The sequence below is a fragment of the Oryctolagus cuniculus genome, chromosome 3 (assembly GCF_964237555.1).
Source record: "Oryctolagus cuniculus chromosome 3, mOryCun1.1, whole genome shotgun sequence".
Taxonomy (NCBI): Eukaryota; Metazoa; Chordata; class Mammalia; order Lagomorpha; family Leporidae; genus Oryctolagus; species Oryctolagus cuniculus.
This window is the reverse complement of record NC_091434.1, coordinates 43567397-43585629: the sequence shown is the minus strand read 5'-3', so window position 1 is coordinate 43585629 and position 18233 is coordinate 43567397. Positions and strand designations below refer to the sequence as shown.

General features: G+C 38.5%; 1 protein-coding gene and 1 long non-coding RNA gene across 6 annotated transcripts in view; one reads left to right on the top strand and one right to left on the bottom strand.

The window, feature by feature from the left end:
- The window catches only part of LOC138848955 (uncharacterized), a 156258-nt gene that overhangs the window by 18029 nt on the left and 119996 nt on the right, over positions 1-18233 (bottom strand). The gene's annotated exons all lie outside the window — the stretch shown is intronic.
- The window catches only part of CCDC150 (coiled-coil domain containing 150), a 126176-nt gene that overhangs the window by 64593 nt on the left and 43350 nt on the right, over positions 1-18233 (top strand). For 4 of the 5 annotated variants that reach the window (XM_051849339.2, XM_008258861.4, XM_017342998.3 and 1 more), the window contains 3 exons: positions 4028-4141; positions 6636-6719; positions 11166-11273. In XM_051849339.2, the coding sequence (XP_051705299.2) occupies positions 4028-4141; positions 6636-6719; positions 11166-11273 (306 nt within the window). Of the gene's footprint in view, positions 1-4027; positions 4142-6635; positions 6720-11165; positions 11274-12507; positions 13250-18233 lie in introns of those variants that run through there. The other variant, XM_051849342.2, reaches the window with a different exon arrangement.

Sequence of the window (18233 nt, the reverse complement as noted above, 5' to 3'; positions counted from 1 at the left end):
ATTCTTGACTTTGGCAGAGTCCCAAGAATATGTCAGAGCCCTTCAAAGTCTCCTTTGGTTATCTCATAACATAAATTTTTCTTTTGAATTTTTTGGTTAGTCTATCATATGCACAACTCTTATCTACTACCTCAAGCAACTGCAAAGGTAACCATTACTTATAATTTTTTTAAGATCTATCCATTTACCTAAAAGACTTTCAGAGGGGCAGAGGCAGAGAGAGAGAAAGGTCTTCCATCTGCCGGCTCACTCCCCAAATGGCTGCAATGGCTGGAGCTGCACCAATCTGATGCCAGGAGCCAGGAGCTTCCTCCAGGTCTTCCACATGGGTGCAGGGAGCCCAAGGACTTGGGTCGTCCTCCACTGCTTTCCCTTGCCATAGCAGAGAGCTAGATCAGAAGAGGAGTGGCCAGGTCTCAAACCGGTGCCCACATGGCATGCTGGCACTGCAAGCAGCGGCTTTACCCACTACACCACAGCGCCGGCCTCTATAATTGTTTTTAACATTTGCTTCTGTGAAAAAGGCTTTTTGTATTGAATGAGCCCCGAGTCAGCCCAAATCAAGGCAACCTTGCTTGTGTGGCCTTTCAGGGAGTCACCAGAATGAACATACATGACAGTGCTTTGGGCATGAGGCTCTGAAGGTACTACAACCCTGTTTTTCCCCTCTGGTGACTGCCAGGCTATTGGTTGCTTATAGGACATTGATTTACTGCATAGCTGGAGAATGGGAACGAGGCAAGTTGAAATATCACAAAGCTCACTGGTTCAGCCCCTTTTTTTCCAGTAACCATTCCCTAGGTTACTGGTTATCTTTGTTGTTAATTTCCAGAGTTCTGAAAAAAAAATTTCACTGTGACAGTATTTGCTGGTGTTTTCATTGCTTCTATAGAGAAAAGGATTTTTGCTGATGTCACTCATCTAGTAGCATCTTTTAATATACTGTTATTGCTCTATTTAAATTGCATTGGCACCCTTGTTGAAAATCAATTGACCATAAATGTGTGCGTTTGCTTCTAGATTTTCTATTTGTTCCATTGATTATGTGGTTTTCTTCTTTCAATATGAAATTCTTTTTTAAAAATTATCTTTTAATTCTATTTTATTTGAACAGTTTTCTTTTCCCTTTTTTATTTATTTATTTGAAAGGCATAGTTACAGGGAGAGAGGGAGAGGGAGAGAGATAGCTCGCTTTCATCTGCTGGTTCACTCTCCAAACGGCTATAACAGCTGGGGCTGGCCAGGTCGAAGCAATGAACCTGGAACTCCATCTGGTCTCCCATGTGGGTGCAGGGAGATCATCACTTAGACCATCTTTGCTACTTTCCCAGGTGCACGAACAGGAAACTGGTCTTAAGTAGAATAGCCAGAACTTGAACCAGCACTCATGAGATGTCTGCATTGCAGGTGAAAGCCCAATGGCACAATGCCAGTCCCAATTTGAAATTCTTGATTATGATAATTTTGTAGGTCTTGAAATTAGGTAGTCCTCCAACTGTGTTGGTTTTTAAATTGTTTTACCTACACTCGTTCTTTTGCCTTTTCATATATGTTTTAGAATGACCATGATTTTTACCAAAATACTGCAGAGATTTCAATTGGGATTTAGAGGTCATTAACATCTTCACACTATAGAATCATGTAATACATAAACTATACATCTTGCCATTTTATTTAAGTCTTTTATTTCTTTGAGTAATTTGGAATTTCAGTGTCTCAAATCTTGGACATATTTCATTACATTTGTACCTAAGAATATTTTGGTTTGGGAACTGTCATAATTGACAGTTTTTAGAAATAAAAATTTCTGGCCAGCGTCGTGGCTCACTAGGCTAATCCTCTGCCTGCGGCGCCGGCACACTGGATTCTAGTCCCGGTTGGGGCACCGGGTTCTGTCCCGGTTGCTCCTCTTCCAGTCCAGCTCTCTGCTCTGGCCCGGGAAGGCAATGGAGGATGGCCCAAGTGCTTGGGCCCTGTACCCGCATGGGAGACCAGGAGGAAGCACCTGGCTCCTGGCTTCAGATTGGCGCAGCATGCCGGCCATAGCAGCCATTTGGGAGGGTGAACCAACGGAAGGAAGACCTTTCTCTCTGTCTCTCTCTCACTAACTCTGCCTGTCAAAAATAAATAAATAAATACATACATAAATAAATAAATATTTCCTCTTGCAGTAGGATGAATATACCAGGTTCTCATGTTTTGCAGCACAGCAGGGTGTGGCCCATGGTGATATATAATATTCTGCATCAAGAACTTGGACATGAGGACTTTGACGAGCTTCTACTGCTTTCCCAGGTGCATTAGCAAAGAGCTTGATGGGAAATGGAGCATTCAGGTCTCAAACCAGTGCCCATGTAGGATACCAGTGTCAGGTGGCAATTTTTATCTACTAAGCCACAATGCTGGCCCCTGGATGGGAACTCTTAGCTGTTTTTCTTGGAATGAGTCATAAGAAGGTTATGCAGAAGGTAAATCTGCCACTTGGGATGCTCACATTTCATTTCAAAATGAAATCATTAAAAATTTAATTATATACTTTAAGTAGATATATTGTATGCTGTGGAAATGATATCAATTCAAAAAAAAAACCCTAAATTTCAAAGACAAACACAGAATAATTCTGGTTTGTTTAAAAAAAATAGGTCCTAAATATTTCCTTTTAGATTAATTCCCATGTATTTTCTGTGTTGTTATGCTTTGAGAATATTTTCTATTATATATAAAAATTTGCTATTGAAATTCGTACTATAATGTAAAAAATAGAAATTTCTGATTTTTGTTAGTATAGTCATCCTTCGTATCTGTAGGTTCTGTATCAATTGATTCAAACAACCATAGATCAAAAATATCTGGGGTGCCAGCACTGTGGTATAGAAGGTTAAGCCTTTGCCTTTTTTGACAGCATCCTATATGGGTGCTGGTTCGAGTCCTGACTGCTCCACCTCCCTCCCAGCTCTCTTCTGATGCACCTTGGGAGGTAGTGGAAGAAAACCCAAGTGCTTGTGCCCTTGCACTGGAGGAGGCTTCTGGCTTCAGCCTGGCCCAGCCCCAGATGTTGCAGCCATTTGGGAAGTGAACCACTTGATGGAGAATCCCTCCCCCTCCCCTCCCCTCCCCTCCCCTCCCCTCCCCTCCCCTTCCCTCCCCCCTCCCCCTCTCTCTCCTCTTTCTCCCTCCCCTTCCCCCTTTCCCCTCTTCCCTCTATTTCCTTTCTCTCCTCTCCCCTCTATCTGCCTTTCAAATGCATAAATCTTATATAATTTTTTTCCAAAAATTTTTAAAAGTACTGAACATTTTTCTTGTCATTATTCTCTAAAAATATAGTATAAAAACTATTTAGCTGGCATTTACACTTAGCTTATTCTAAGTAAGCTAGAGATCATTTAAGATATAGGGGAAGATTGTGTAGGTTATATGCAAATACCACAATGTTTTATATAAAGAACTAGATCATCTACAGATTTGGTACTGAGGGGGGTGGCTCCTAGAATTAGTAGGGATGATGTGTGTGTGTGTTGTGTGCGCGCGCGCACATGCGCATGGGTATTTGTATAAAAATTTGTGTTTACTTTGTATCTTTCAAGTGTGACAAATTCACTTATTCTAGTATCTTTTTTTTAGATCCCTCAAAATTTCTTATATAGACAGTTATGTCTATTTTGAGAATTTTATGAAATAACTTAAGTTTTTTATATTGTTGCATCTGTTTTACCAATGTTTTGTGGAGGATTTTACATATATATAAACTTGAATTTAAGTAAATAGTAGAAGGGCTTCCACTTCTAACAAAGGTAAACTATGTAAATTGCAATAATAACCCTCCAGCTGATGAACACAACTAGAAAAAAATGAAAAAGAAAGATTTTTAAAGCATGTCAGAGTTGCCATACTGACTAGTCAAATCCCTAGAGGTAGATGGAGGGAAAAGATGCATCAGGTGCCTCATTTTACAGTTACCATTATCATTTTAAAAATAAGATTTTTTGGATCTGGCATAAATGGTTTATTTTCATTTTATTTTTCAAAGGTAGACATAAATGCATTAAATGAAAACCTGCACACTCTATTGGAAGAAAATAAGCACCTGACAGATCAAATGGCTTCCCTAGATGTTCAGCAAGTCACTTCTGATTACCATGGGGTGGGTATAAAAAGGTCAGTCTAAAGTAGGAATTAACGATTCATGAGTTTAAAAAAATCTGAAGATAGGAGATGGATTTTCTTTGTGTTTTAATAATTCTCAAAATTCAGGATAGATATGATAGAGATTTCTGCAGTATCCAAACAATGCAGGATTTAAGAAAATAAGAATTTAAGGCATTTGCCTACACAGATGATCTATAAAACTGAGAAGTACAAACATATCTGTTTAACACATTTCCTCTTCCATAAATTATGAGGAAGAAATTTGCATTTCTTCTACTGACGGTACCCTCTGTTAGGTAGTCAGTAAGCTATCTGACAAAGTCTGTGCATTACAAATAAATAGCAGAATCCTTAAAATGTGTTCTTTCAGTGTAGAAGATTTAGAAAAATTATCATTCTGCTAAGAAGCTACTAATTACCCTGTGTGCTTTTTAATATTTGAAACAGAATCATTGCCTTTATAATATGCAGCTAATCTGAAAGTTCCATAGAAGGCCTTGATGTGTTTCTTAATCTGAGGTAAATTCTAACTTTGTCGTAAGTTGCTTTTCACTTTAAGTATGAAAAATTGCACAGACTAAGCCAAATCTTACTACGTTTTCATGACTTTTGAGCCAGACTTTTCAGGTTTCAATTTTGGCTATGACCTTAGGAATGATCTTTAACTTTATTTCTTTAATCTTGTCAAAATGAGGCTAATAATACTATTACTGTGAAGCTATTTGAAGATTAAGTTAGTACATGGAAATCATGTAGCAAGTATCTAACATTTGCTGAATTCTAATTATCTGAACTGTCCCAGGAAAAAAGTCTTTTAGAATGGTAAAATCCATTAGCTGTAATTTTTAGTATTACCCCAGATCAACCCTCTCAGGATTAAAGATTAGGCTTTGTCATTTGTTGTACAGCTGGGCTTATCCAGCCTTCTAGTTTGGGTCCCTCTGGAAGACTATATCTCATTATTTCCTGAACATACTGGCAGTGAAGAGGCCTATGGTCCTACACTGTTAATGACTTTGACAGATGTTGCCAGTGATTTGGTCACTGTCTATTTTTGGATGCTGACTACATCTCTTGTCTGATACTTAGATGGTCATAAAAGTTAATAATCCCCTGAAGCCTGATATTGGATCTGAATTTTTGTAACAAATGTGCATACTTTTAGGGTAGGTGAATCACTCTTTGTGGCATTTTTATCAAATCTAGAATGTGTAAAATCCAAGTTCTTTTAGCTAAGGCAGCTAGCAAGGAGAAAACAATGCTCTAGACTCGTGTGCCTTCTCTTAGGACATACTCTATCCTGAAAAGATTTCGAAGAGATAAAAAGGAGTTATTATATAGAATTTAGTTCAGAATGTGATTTTATTTTCTTAAGAAACAGGTGTATTGGATTCACAACACTAAAAGTGTGATAAAGTGTACTACAAAATGAATAAATCATGCTGAATTGATGGCTAGGGAAGAGCTGTGATGATATTGGAGACAGTGAGGAGCATCTCTTGTGTAAATCAGTACCTTTACATACATGGCTTCATCTTTATCAGTTTGTCCAAAGTTGAACATAAAATGTCTAAATTCTTTCACTTGAAATTTTTAAAAGACCCTCTGTTCTGTTGCTCACAGATTAAGCATATATAAGCCAGAAACAGTGAATTGTGTCAATATAGAATGATGTATAGTGTTCCTAGAACAGTCTATGAGTGACTGTTCTCAGTCATGTTTTCTGTGTATTGTCCTTGTATTTAGTTTATGAAGATCATTTTGACATATGGAAACTTCTAATTATTTCCTGTACTAAGATACAACATTGACTTTGATTATGGAAGGTGAAAATTTCCATATTCAATCACCATAATTGTACTCATATTTTATAAAATAAGTGTAAGTAAGGCTCAAAATTTAATGAAAATAAAACTATATATTTTTCTGACAAAGTCTAAAAAAAGAACACCTGCAAATTTGTTAAAGGTTGTTGAAATCATGAATATGTCTTTGCATTAAATATAGAACTTTCAGTAATGTTTGTTTCCAAAAACATTGTGTTGAGTACTTGATCAAAAAATGAATTTGAGTCTCCAATAAACATTGTTTAGAGATTTTTTTTTGCTGCTTTTATTGTAATAACTGAAGTGTTATCTGTTAGTAGTATTGTCATTTGCAACTCTTGTTTCTTTAAAGAACTATATAACGCTCCTCAAACTTCCTCATGCAACTATAACATGTCAAGGTTGGATCAAAACCACAAAGAAATAATCAACATAAAAAAATCAGTACACAACAACAAACCCTGGGAATCTGAAAGCTTCATACTTTTGTTAGCAGTTTCTGTATTTGTTCCATATTAGCAAGGTAATCAACTACCTAGGATAGCAATAGCAAATAAAAATGAATCTTAATCTTACTACTACAGAAATTTGACTATTTATATTAAAAAGAGAAATGATTATTTATGTGCCAAGAGTTACTAATATCTGTGTTCGAATTATCAGCTGGCCCACCAGAAGGTGGAAAAAGTCTTGGGAAAAATTACCGAAAGTAAAAATAAACTGGCCTATGAAAAGGGAAAACTCCAGGTATGAGATTTATTTTCTGATTTTTGTTGTCTAATCTTTTTAAATTTCTCTTAAAGGCAGTTATTGACAATTTTAAAAGTAAAATTTGAAAGATGGTATATTAAATTAGATACATTAGAATAATATGTTTTGGGGCATGCATTATGACTCAGCATATTAAGCTGTCACTGGCAATGCCTGCATCCCATATCAGAGTCCTGGTTTGAGTCTCAGCTGCTCCACTTCTGATCCAGCTTCCTGGTGATGCATCCTGGGAGGCAGTAAATGATGGCTCAAGTGCTTGGGCTCCTGCCACCCACATGGGAGATATGGATGAAGTCCCAGACTCCTGGCTTTGGCCTGGCCTACACCTAGCTGTTGTGGGCATTTGGGGAGTGAACCAGCATCTGTAAAATCTCTATCTGCCTTTCAAATAAATTTTTTTAAGAAATAGAATTTCATCTGTTAGCATGGATAAATCTCATCTTATACTGCATGTTGTTTAGGGATGTGTATATAGTAAAATTATTTTTTAAAGAATGGATGTGATAAACACCAAATTCACAGGAATTAACTCTAGGATTGTTGCTCCCCCTCTTCGTGGAGGAACGACACTAAGCCCTGCCTAGGCTTCATATCCGAGTCACGGCACCATTATGTCGTTCCCCCTCTTCGTGGAGGAATGACACAGGACCCTGCGCTGTTCTTTCTGTCTGCTCGGCCCTCCCCGGGTTTGCTGCTGGTTCTTCCCGGGTTGGCTACTATCCCTTCCACCTCCGTGGAAGGGCGGTTCCCCCTGGCCACATTCCCCACTTCCGCAGGGGAGCGGCACACCGCCGGCCGGCTCTCTCGGGGGCTGCACAGGTGTTCCCCTTAGATGTTCCCCTTAGATGTTCCTGGTGCATGCTGTCTCTCTCCTCCTTTATAATCCTCCTCTGCCAATCCCAACTCGGCTGCCCACACGCCGAGTACGCTGCTCTCCTCCAATCAGGAGCAAGTCCCACAGTTTATTGGCTGAACTGGAGGCAGCTGTGCAGAAGCTGTTTTCTTCTCTCCCAGCGCCATATTGTGGGAGAGCAGATGCATAGAATAAGTCTTAATTCCAGTAACTTAGTCTAGTCCGAATTGCTCCCCACAAGGATAGAGATAAGAGACTAGATTTGGATAGAATATACAGAAAATTGACTTATACTGATAATATATTTAAGTTGAATGATGAATAGATAGGATTTACCATTCAAGGGATCTTGAAAAGTTTGTGGGAAATGAATATTATGGAAAAACATGGATTTCAATTTTTTTTACACAAAACAATCCCATTTTTCCACGAATCTTTGAAGTATCTTCCTATAAGTCTGAAATACTTCTAACACTTTCTAAATTGTTCATAAACATGGGTCAGTTTGAATTCTTTGGATTGCTCAAACCTACAATCGGCTCCAACACTTAGAGTGACTGGAGTCAAGTATGTCAGCAAGCCTGGCTCCTATAAACAACCACACTTGTTTTGTTTTGTCCCGTTTTTCATTTTAGTAAACTTTTTATTGAATTGTTAGTGGAAACCACAGGTCTGTTCACTTGAGGTATCACCAAATAATCAGCCTCCTTTGGGAGCTGTTTAAGAAAAACTTTGTTTACTTGTGACAAGTAAAGGAAACAGTGGGAGGATACAGTTCCCTAAAGGAACTATCCCCCATGAAAAACAAATTGCTAGAGCTTTTATATAGCAAGGGTCAGAGAATGTCCAGGATATAGAAAAGTGGGAGCTGGAAGGCAGTTCCTGCTTGCAGTACAAGTCTACATATATTACATGTTCAGAAATCTGATTCAAAATGGTTTCTTGCAGCTTTCTTACTTGTGGTGGTCTCACTCCCTCAGAGTAAAGTATGCTTTCTTGGAACATCCTCTGAAATAGAAGCTCAAGAGAGTAAACTACTTCTGCAGATTCTCGGCCTTTGTTCCAGTTCCCTGTTTTTACTTGAATCCTATACTCTTGGATACAAAAGCATGACATATATACCAAAAAGTACACAGGGTATAACCTGATTATCAAAGTTAATGTGCCTATCTAATCAACACCCATATCAAAAAACCAACATTCCCAACACCCAGAACCCACTTCCAGAACTGTCCTCCCCGAAGGAAGTTACCGTTCTGATTTCTAACACGTTAGATAAATTTTACTTGTCTTTGCATTTCGTATAATCATATAGCATATACTTTTTTGTATCTTGTTCTTTTACCCAACATTGTAATTGTGTTATTTGTTGTGGTTCTTTGGTTGGGCATGAATATTAAAGTGAGGCTTTAAAAAGAACTGTGTATGCTGTACTAAAAAATGATCACAGTTTCCTCAAGATACATTTGTATTTTGAATCAAAATATGTAACTTTGACCGAATAGATTTTCATTTCTGAAGCCCATTTCAACCTATAAATGAATGACATTATAGACAAGCCCTATTTTGTTTCAAATTTACAATATTTCCAACAAAAAATATCTTGTAAAACTTAATTGAATTACTTTAAAATACTTTGATTGCAAAACATTTTAAAATGAGGGTTCCTTTTCATTTCTTAGTTATTTTCAACCTTCAATAACATTATTTAAAGATTTATTTATTTGAAAGGCAGAGTTAGAGGACGAAGTGAGAGAGAGAATGAATCTTCCATCTGCTGATTCACACCAAATGACAGCAACAACTGAAACTGGGCCAGTCCAAAGCCAGGAGCCCAGAACTCCATCTGGGTCCCTATGTGGTACAGGGGCCCAAGCATTTGGGACATCTGCTGCTGCTTTCCCACAGGCATTAGCAGGGAGTTGGATTAAAAGTGGAGCAGCTGGGACTAAAACTGGTGCTCATATGGGATGCCAGGGACATAGGCAGAGTGGCTTACCCTGCTGAGCCACAACACTGACCCCCATGTTGTTACTTTGATAATTTCATGAAATATTTATGGCTATATCATAGATCATTTGAAACAATGTGAGGATATGCCCTTGCTGTTCCTGAGACTAGTTGATAAACTTGTTAGAGAAACTGCTTGATTTTAATATCACAGAAACACCAGACCTCTAAGAGCCAGCGGTATTTACTTCTGACCTGTCCATCTATATACTTTTCCATGTTGAATGTCTAATGTTAGAAATTCTACCAAATGAGAAACTGAATCTGAAGAGTAAGGTGTGTTATAGATGAGAACATGCCATATGATGAATCTCACAGGACACTTTATTGGATACTGAGAGGAGTAGGGTAATATATGAGGACTGTTGGGAAATGAGGGCATTCTGTGTTTCCTTTGGTGAGAGGCAATTAAGTCTGCAGAGTCAGATTCAACTTTCCCTTGGGTTATATGGGTTAACATCAGTTTGTTTATATTTAAAATGAGAATGAGTGTTATACCAATACCTCCATTTATTGGCAGCCATTTTAATTCTGAAACTTAAATGAAAAGGATGATTGTTACAGATGGCCTTAGGGAGCCATGTGTATGCTTTATGCTCTACCTAAGCAGCAACAAGCTGGCGAAAGTCAAAGAAGGAGTCTGCTGATGGAACAGGGGAGGTCCATCTGAGACAGTGTAGACTTTCCAAAAAACTTAATATCAGTACTTCAATTTTAAAACTTCCTGAAAATGTTGGGTAATTACACCCAAAGAGCTATTTGCCCTCCAAAGATACGAAATAAGAAAAGATATTGCAGAGGGAAAAAAATTAGGTAAAATTTTGGATGAAAGTTTTATTGATTCAAGATAGACCCCATAATGTTAATTGTTGTTTTATATGAGAAGTTTGGGAATAAGAGGAGGAAATATGGAAAAACAGAATTTGGAGATTTATATGAGGGAGGTCTTTAAAAATTCATGGAAACTACATATTTTGGAAAATCTATGCATAGATTTCAAAATGTTTTTGCACCAAAATAAACATCTTTTAATTCCATTTTTCCACAATTTTGTGGAGTCCTCCTGAATTAATGTTTTTTTCCCTGCAAAATTATTTGATTTGAGGAGAAAAATGTGAGTACTCATCATTGTTTGTTTTAAAGTATAAATCAGCATAAAAATGACTTTCTGTTCAACTTTTCTGATTCTCTCTCAGCAAAACACAAGATTCTATTTCCTTCTTGCCTACTAACAATTCTAATTATTCATATTCAAAAAGGTTTTTGAATGCCAGTTCCCATAATTTCTTGAAAGATATATTAACCACAAAATTTCATGGCTATATTTATGAATTGTGTCCATTTGGGGTTTCACTTAAGTACTAGTAATCAAATGAGTTATTTGAATGGATATAGGCTACTTTTAGCTATAAATTGAAATAGCTTTCTTTACATGAATAGAAAAACTTTGAATTGTTTGTTACAAGTTCTGTTATCTGTACTTTTTGCAATATGCATGACTTTTTTTTCCTTTTGGAATATATGATGTTTATTTTATTATCTTTCTATTTTTTTCTTAGATAAAAGTTAAACAGCTAGAAGAACAACTACATTCTCTTACTGAAACCAATCTACAGAATGACCATCTGTGCAAGCTGAATAAGACGTTAGAGGCCAAATATGCTCAGGTGTGATTAATAGCTGCAAAAGCAGATTGCTGTTATAATGTTGAGGGTCTTTTTTTTTTTTTTCTAAAGATTGATTGATTGATTTGAAAGACTGACACAGAATAAGAAGGAGAGACACAAAGAGGTTTTTTTATTCCATCTGTTGATTCACTTCCCAAATGGCTGCATCAGCCAGGTCTGGGCCAGGCTGAAGCCAGGAGCCAGGCACTCCGTCCGAGTCTCCCACGTGGGTGGCAAGGGCCAAGGTGTTTGGGCCATCTTCTGCTGCTTTCCTAGGAGTATGAGCAAGAAGCTGGATCTGAAGTAGAGTATTTGGGATGTGAACTGGCAGTCCACGAGCAGCAGCTTAACCCATTGCATTACAATGCCAGCCTGTTTGAGTTTTTAAGAAATTGATATTTTTGGGCCAACGCCGCGGCTCACTTGGCTAATCCTCCGCCTGCAGCGCCGGCATCCCATATAGGCGCCGGGTTCTAGTCCCTGTTGCTCCTCTTCCAGTCCAGCTTTCTGCTGTGGCCCAGGAGTGCAGTGGAGGATGGCCCAAGTGCTTGGGCCCTGCCGCAGCGGCCATTTGGGGAGTGAACCAATGGAAAAGGAAGACCTTTCTCTCTCTCTCTCTCTCTGTCAAAAAAAAAATTTGATATTTTTGAACATACTGTGCAGTCCCAGAAAGATGAGTATACTCTTACCTGACTCAGTTCAACAAAATTTTTTTAAACACCTTCTGCTAAGCCATGAGGGAATTCATAAAGATCCCTGAAGCAAGATTGGAACATTTAACTTCTAAAACGATGTTTAGGAATGTATTCAGCAAACTTTATTATGGAATAGAAAAGGATTCCTTTAATAAAAAAAGACTGTATCAATGAGTGCTCATAGGGAACATTGTTAAAATGAGAAGCAGTGGGAAACACTGTCACAGACAAAGTGGCTTTTAATTTGAGCCTTAAAAATGTTGGGAGATGTTTTTTGAATTACAGGCAAACTCAGGTCTCAGTGCCAACAAAGTATACTTGCAACAGACAGATGCTGTCCTGAATGATGTATCAGTTGTAAATATGCTTGTTTATCAGCCTGCTGGCTATTGAAGCTGAAAATCTTTATAGGTCATGTAACATCTTAAAAGATGCATTTAGAAAAATTGAACAAGCAACATATATAAAACATTTAGTGAAGAGCGTAACCTAGACATTTGTTACAAAAAGGGATTTGTTTCAATCATTTACAAATTTACCATATATGTAATTAGCTTGAATATTTAAAAAACTCTAATGTCTGATATTTTATATATATACTACATGTATAAAGACATATCCCTAGTAACCAGGATGCTAGAATATGCCTTTAAATGGAATACTGATAGGGTTCTAACCACCTGACTCCACTGGTTGTTGATGAGGTCATAAAGTTAGTAAAGGGGACACCAGTAGATACACTGCCCTGCAGAGACTTTGGTTTAAGGTCTGTTTCTTCACTAGATTGTATGGTAAAGTGTGATCTTTTCCTTCTAAAGGCAAAGGAACACACTTGCAAACATATTTTTTCACTGTGACTTCTTCCAGAAAATTGTGTATATTGTTTAGCCTAGTAAAGTGAGTACTTCTTGGGAAATAGCTTCAGATTTTAGTTGATTTTATTGTTTTTAATTGGTGATGCCTCCAAGAAAAAGAAAATCTCCAGAGAGGCCTGCATCTTCAAAATCCCTTGAAAGCTCTAGGCCCTATGTAAATTCTGTAAAGGAAAGAACATCAGTTGGTTTGCCCAGCGTTATTCAAAACTCAGCACGTCGTGTGAGCTTTGCACCTACCTTGCCTTCAGTGAGAATGTCTCAGGAGATTGGAGACTCCAGAATCTCTCTGAAGACTCTTTTGAATGCCATTAAAACCATGGAGGGAAGACTAGAAGGGAAAATAGACATTCTTGCCTCAAGACCATTACTAAGTGATGAATCACCAAGTTTTCTTAAACGAGATTCGGTAAGTGAAGACCAAGTGAAATTTTATGGAAATTTCATATTTATACAAGAATGAAGGTAAGTAGTAACAATCCAGAGAGATCATTCTTGAGGACAGGAATAAGAAGGAAATTTGATTTTTCACAAATGGGAAGAATTGATGTTGAATGGTGTAGATTGAAACCATCATCCTGATTACCATTTAACTTTTTAAAAATTCTGTATTTATTTGAGAGGCATAAAAACAAAGACAAAAAGAGAGCTCCCATCTGCTGGCCCATTTCCCAAATGCCTACAATGGCTGGGGCTGGACTAGGGCCAAGCCAAAAGCCAGGAACTCAGTCTAAGCAGGCCATGTAGGTGCCAGGGACCAAACTACGTAAGTCATTGTCTACTGCCTCCCAGGATATGCATTAGCTGGAAGCTGGATCCAGAGCTGGGCATTAAATCCAGACACCCAAATTTGGAATACATGTTGATATGGGACTTGGGAATGCCAATTGAAGCCCTAACTACTAGTTCAAACAGCTGCCCCTACATAATTAATTTTTGTGTTGGGCATAGAAAATTTGATTTAACAATAGCAATTAAGTTTTTTAAGGTATTTATATATATATATTTTTTTTTTTGACAGAGTGGACAGTGAGAGAGAGAGACAGAGAGAAAGGTCTTCCTTTTGCCGTTGGTTCACCCTCCAATAGCCGCTGCAGCCGGCATGCTGCGGCAGGCGCACCGCGCTGATCCGATGGCAGGAGCCAGGTGCTTATCCTGGTCTCCTATGCGGGTGCAGGGCCCAAGCACTTGGGCCATCCTCCACTGCACTCCCTGGCCATAGCAGAGAGCTGGCCTGGAAGAGGGGCAACCGGGACAGACTCCGGCGCCCCGACTGGGACTAGAACCCGGTGTGCCAGCACCACAAGGCAGAGGATTAGTCTAGTGAGCCGCAGCGCCGGCTTTAAGGTATATTTTGATTTTTAAAAATTTCTATCTAAACAATTGAGCTAAAATGCTAGATAAAACTTGATTTTTGGGGAGGGAGCCAGTGTTATAGCACAGCATGTTAAGCTGCTGGCTGTGCTACAGGCTTCCCGTTATCAGAGTGCCAGCTTGAGTCCCCTGCTTTACATCCAGATTCCTCCTAATATGCCTGGGGAGGCAGTAAATGATGGCCTAGGAACTTGAGCCCCTGCTACCCATGTGGGAGACCCAGATGTAGCGCCTGGGTCTGGGCTTCAGCCAAGCCCACACTTGACTCTTGGAGTCATTTGAGGAATAAATCAGTGGATGGAAGATATATATCTCTCCCTCCCTGCCTTCCTCCCTCCCTCCCTCCACCTTTCAAATCTTTTTAAAAAAGGACATGTGGCCATTTTAAAAACAAAAATAAATTAATCCAAAAGCCCCAAGAAACTGAACATTTGGAAATATTTTCCAGAGAAAACTTTGTAGATCATCATCCATCTTTGCTTGATAATTAAAAATAGAAAGTACTGTAGCTCATCTTCTAGAGTGGACTAGGTACTTTCTGTTAACTTTTTTTGTATATATGTCTTATGCTAAAATTTTAAAACTGCATTATATACTTTTCTACAATAAAATCCAGTAGATTTTTTTGAAGACTTGCAACTTATGTTCTTTCATACTATTTTAGGGTTATTCCAGAAAAAGTTAAAATATTTTAAACGATGCAAGTTAAATTCTAAAGTTATAATGTCAGGGGAAACATAGTGGGAAAAATTCTTTGTTGTCATTGAGAATGTAAAATAGTACAACTTCCTGTGGAGACCGATGTGGCCTTGCTTAAAAAACTTGACCCCACAATTTTTTTTCTAGGACTGTTGCATACAGATACACTTACTGGAACATGTGACATGTTTACAGGGTTACTTACTGAAGTACTATTGATAAGTAGCAAAAGACTTGAACCAACCAAAATTTCATCAATAACGGACTAACTAAATGAATCATGCAACCGTATAGCTTGCAATACTACTTTATAATATTTGCATGCAAAAGCCATAGGGAGGGAAAGGATATATATATATATATTCACATAGGATATCTCTTAAGCTGAATCATAATAAAAATCAATCATATTAAACTGGCAGTATTATTTTGAGAAGGAAAATAGGTGACCAGGAGATTTTTCACTTTATACTTTTCTATGAGGAATCTCTATACTTTGTGTGTCTATGTGGGTGCAAACTGTTGAAATCTTTACTTAGTATATACTAAGTTGATCTTCTGTATATAAAGATAATTAAAAATGAATTTTGATGAAGAATGGGATGGGAGAGGGAGTGAGAGATGCAATGGTTGTGGGTGGGAGGGAGGTTATGGGGTAAAAGCCGCTATAATCCAACAGTTGTACTTTCAAAATTTATATTTATTAAATAAAAGTTAAAAAAAAACTACTTTGTTACACCAAGAAAAAAGTTCATGGAAATTTATACTATGAAAAAAACTGTGGGTTTAAAGTTTTGTTAACAAAATACTCAAAATTTTAATTCTGTTTTCCATGATCTTTTTTTTTTTTTAAGGATTTTATTTGAGAGGTGGAGTTACAGATAGAGAGAGGGAGAGACAGAAAGATCTTCCATCCACTGGTTCACTCCCCAAGTGACTGCAGTGGCTGTAGCTGGGCCTATCAGAAGCCAGGAACTTCTTCTGGGTCTCCTGTGTGGGTGCAGGAGCCCAAGCACTTGGGTCATTTTCTGCTCTCCCAGGCAAGAGCAGAGATCTGTATCCAAAAAGGAGCAGCCAGGACATGAGCCAGCATCCATATGAGATGCCCATGCTGCCGGCGGAGGCTTAACTTACTACATCACAGTGCTGACCCCTTCCATGAACTTTTTGAAGTACCCTTGTACCTTAAGAATAATGTGAATACACTTACCTCTTAAAAGAATTTTATAAACATTTCATTTTCAATAAAATTGAAAGGAAATAAAGGAGGATGGTCTTTTCAATAAGTGATGTTAAAGTAATTGGATACCTATAGGCAAAAACAAGTCTTTGATCCGTACCTTCCACTGTATGTAAAAATTAATTCAAAATGGATCATAGATCTAAATCTAAGTTCTAAAACTGTAATAACTTCTAGAAGGAAACCTAGGAGGAATTCCTTGTGACCTAATATTACACAAAGCTTTCTTTGATATCAAAAGCATGGTCCATCAGTTAACAAAAATGATAAATTGGGTGGCTGGGGCCGTGGCTCACTTGGTTAATCCTCCGCCTGCAGCACCGGCATCCCATATGAGCACCAGGTTCTAGTCCCGGTTGCTCCTCTTCCAGTCCAGCTCTCTGCTGTGGCCCGGGAGGGCTGTGGAGGATGGCCTAAGTGCTTGGCCCCTGCACCTGCATGGGAGACCAGGAGAAAGCACCTGGCTCCTGGCTTCGCATCAGCGCAGTGCCGGCCGTAACGGCCATTTGGGGAGTGAACCAATGGAAGGAAGACCTTTCTCTCTGTCTCTCTCTCTCTCACTGTCTGACTCTACCTGTCAAATTTTTAAAAAATGATAAATTAGACTTTATCAAATTGACAACTATAAGCTGGGAGAAAATACTTGCAAGTCACATATGTGATTAACATCCTGTTTCGAGAATGCATAAAATTTATGTAAATCTCAGAGAAAATAATTCAATAAAGAGGACTGGTGAAATATTTGAATGAGGGGATCAGCGTTGTGGCACAGCAGGTTAAGCTGTTGCTGGAGATGCTAGCATCCTGTATTGGAGTGCAGGTTTGAGTCTTGGCTGCTTCACTTCTGTTGCAGCTCCCCGCTAATGTGCTTGGGAAAGCAGAAGATGGCTCAAGTGCTTGGGCTTCTGCCATCCATGTTGGAAACCAGGATGGAATTATAGCTCCTGGTTTCCACCCTGGACCAGCCTTGGTTTGGGAAGTGAACCAACAGATAAAAGATCCCTCTCTCCTTCCCTCCCTCCCTCCCTCCCTCCCATCCCTCTGACATTCTGCCTTTCAAATAAATCTTTTTAAAATTTTTGACTAAATATTTCATTAAAAATATACAGATGGTAAATAAGTGCTTGAAAGATGTTAAATTCAGTCATTAAAGAAATGCAAATAAAACTACAAGACGCTATTACAGGGGCCATTAGCAGGTAAAGCTGCCACCTGCGGTACCAACATCCCATATAGGCACTGGTTCAAGTCCTGGCTCTACTTCCATCCAGCTCTCAGCTATGTCCTTGGAAAGCAGTATAAGGTGGCCCAAATCCTTGGGCCCATGTACCCCTGTGGGAGATGCAGAAGAAGCTCCTGGCTTTGGTTCAGTGCAGCTCCAGGCACTGCAGCCAAATGGGGAGTGAACTAACAGATTGAAGACCTATCCCCATCCCTCCCTCCCCCCCTCCTTCTCTCTCTGCCTCTCTTTGTAACTCTGACTTTAAAATAAATAAATAAATCTTTTTTAAAAATGCTATCACATACCTAGTAGAATGTCTGAATTTTAAAAACTGATCATATCAGGGGCAGTGAGGAAATAGAGCAGCTGGAACTCACTGCTGAAGGGAATGTAAAATAGCGCAACCACTTTGAAAAATAGTTTGGTGGTTTATTTAAAAGTGACGTATACTACCACCATATAATATAGCCAGTTCACTCTTTAAATTGCCAAAGACAATGAAAGCTTGTAAGACTTGCACATAGTGTTCACAGCAGCTTTATTTGTAATAGCTTAAATCTGGAAACAACTCAAGTGACCAAAAAGCAAATGGATAAGTTAATTGTAGTATATCAAGATAATATGATATTAAGCAATAAAAAGGGGTGAACTATGGATACATGAGTGTATTGAATTAATCACAACATAATGCTAAGTGAAAGAGGCCACTAAAATGCATGTAGTATGATTCCATTTGTATTAAATCACAGGAAATGCAGACTGTTGTAACAGAAGACACATCAGTGATTGCTTTGGGTACACGTGTAGAATCAGGAAGACACTGGGTTGGAGAGAGATTACAAAGGGACATAAGGAAAC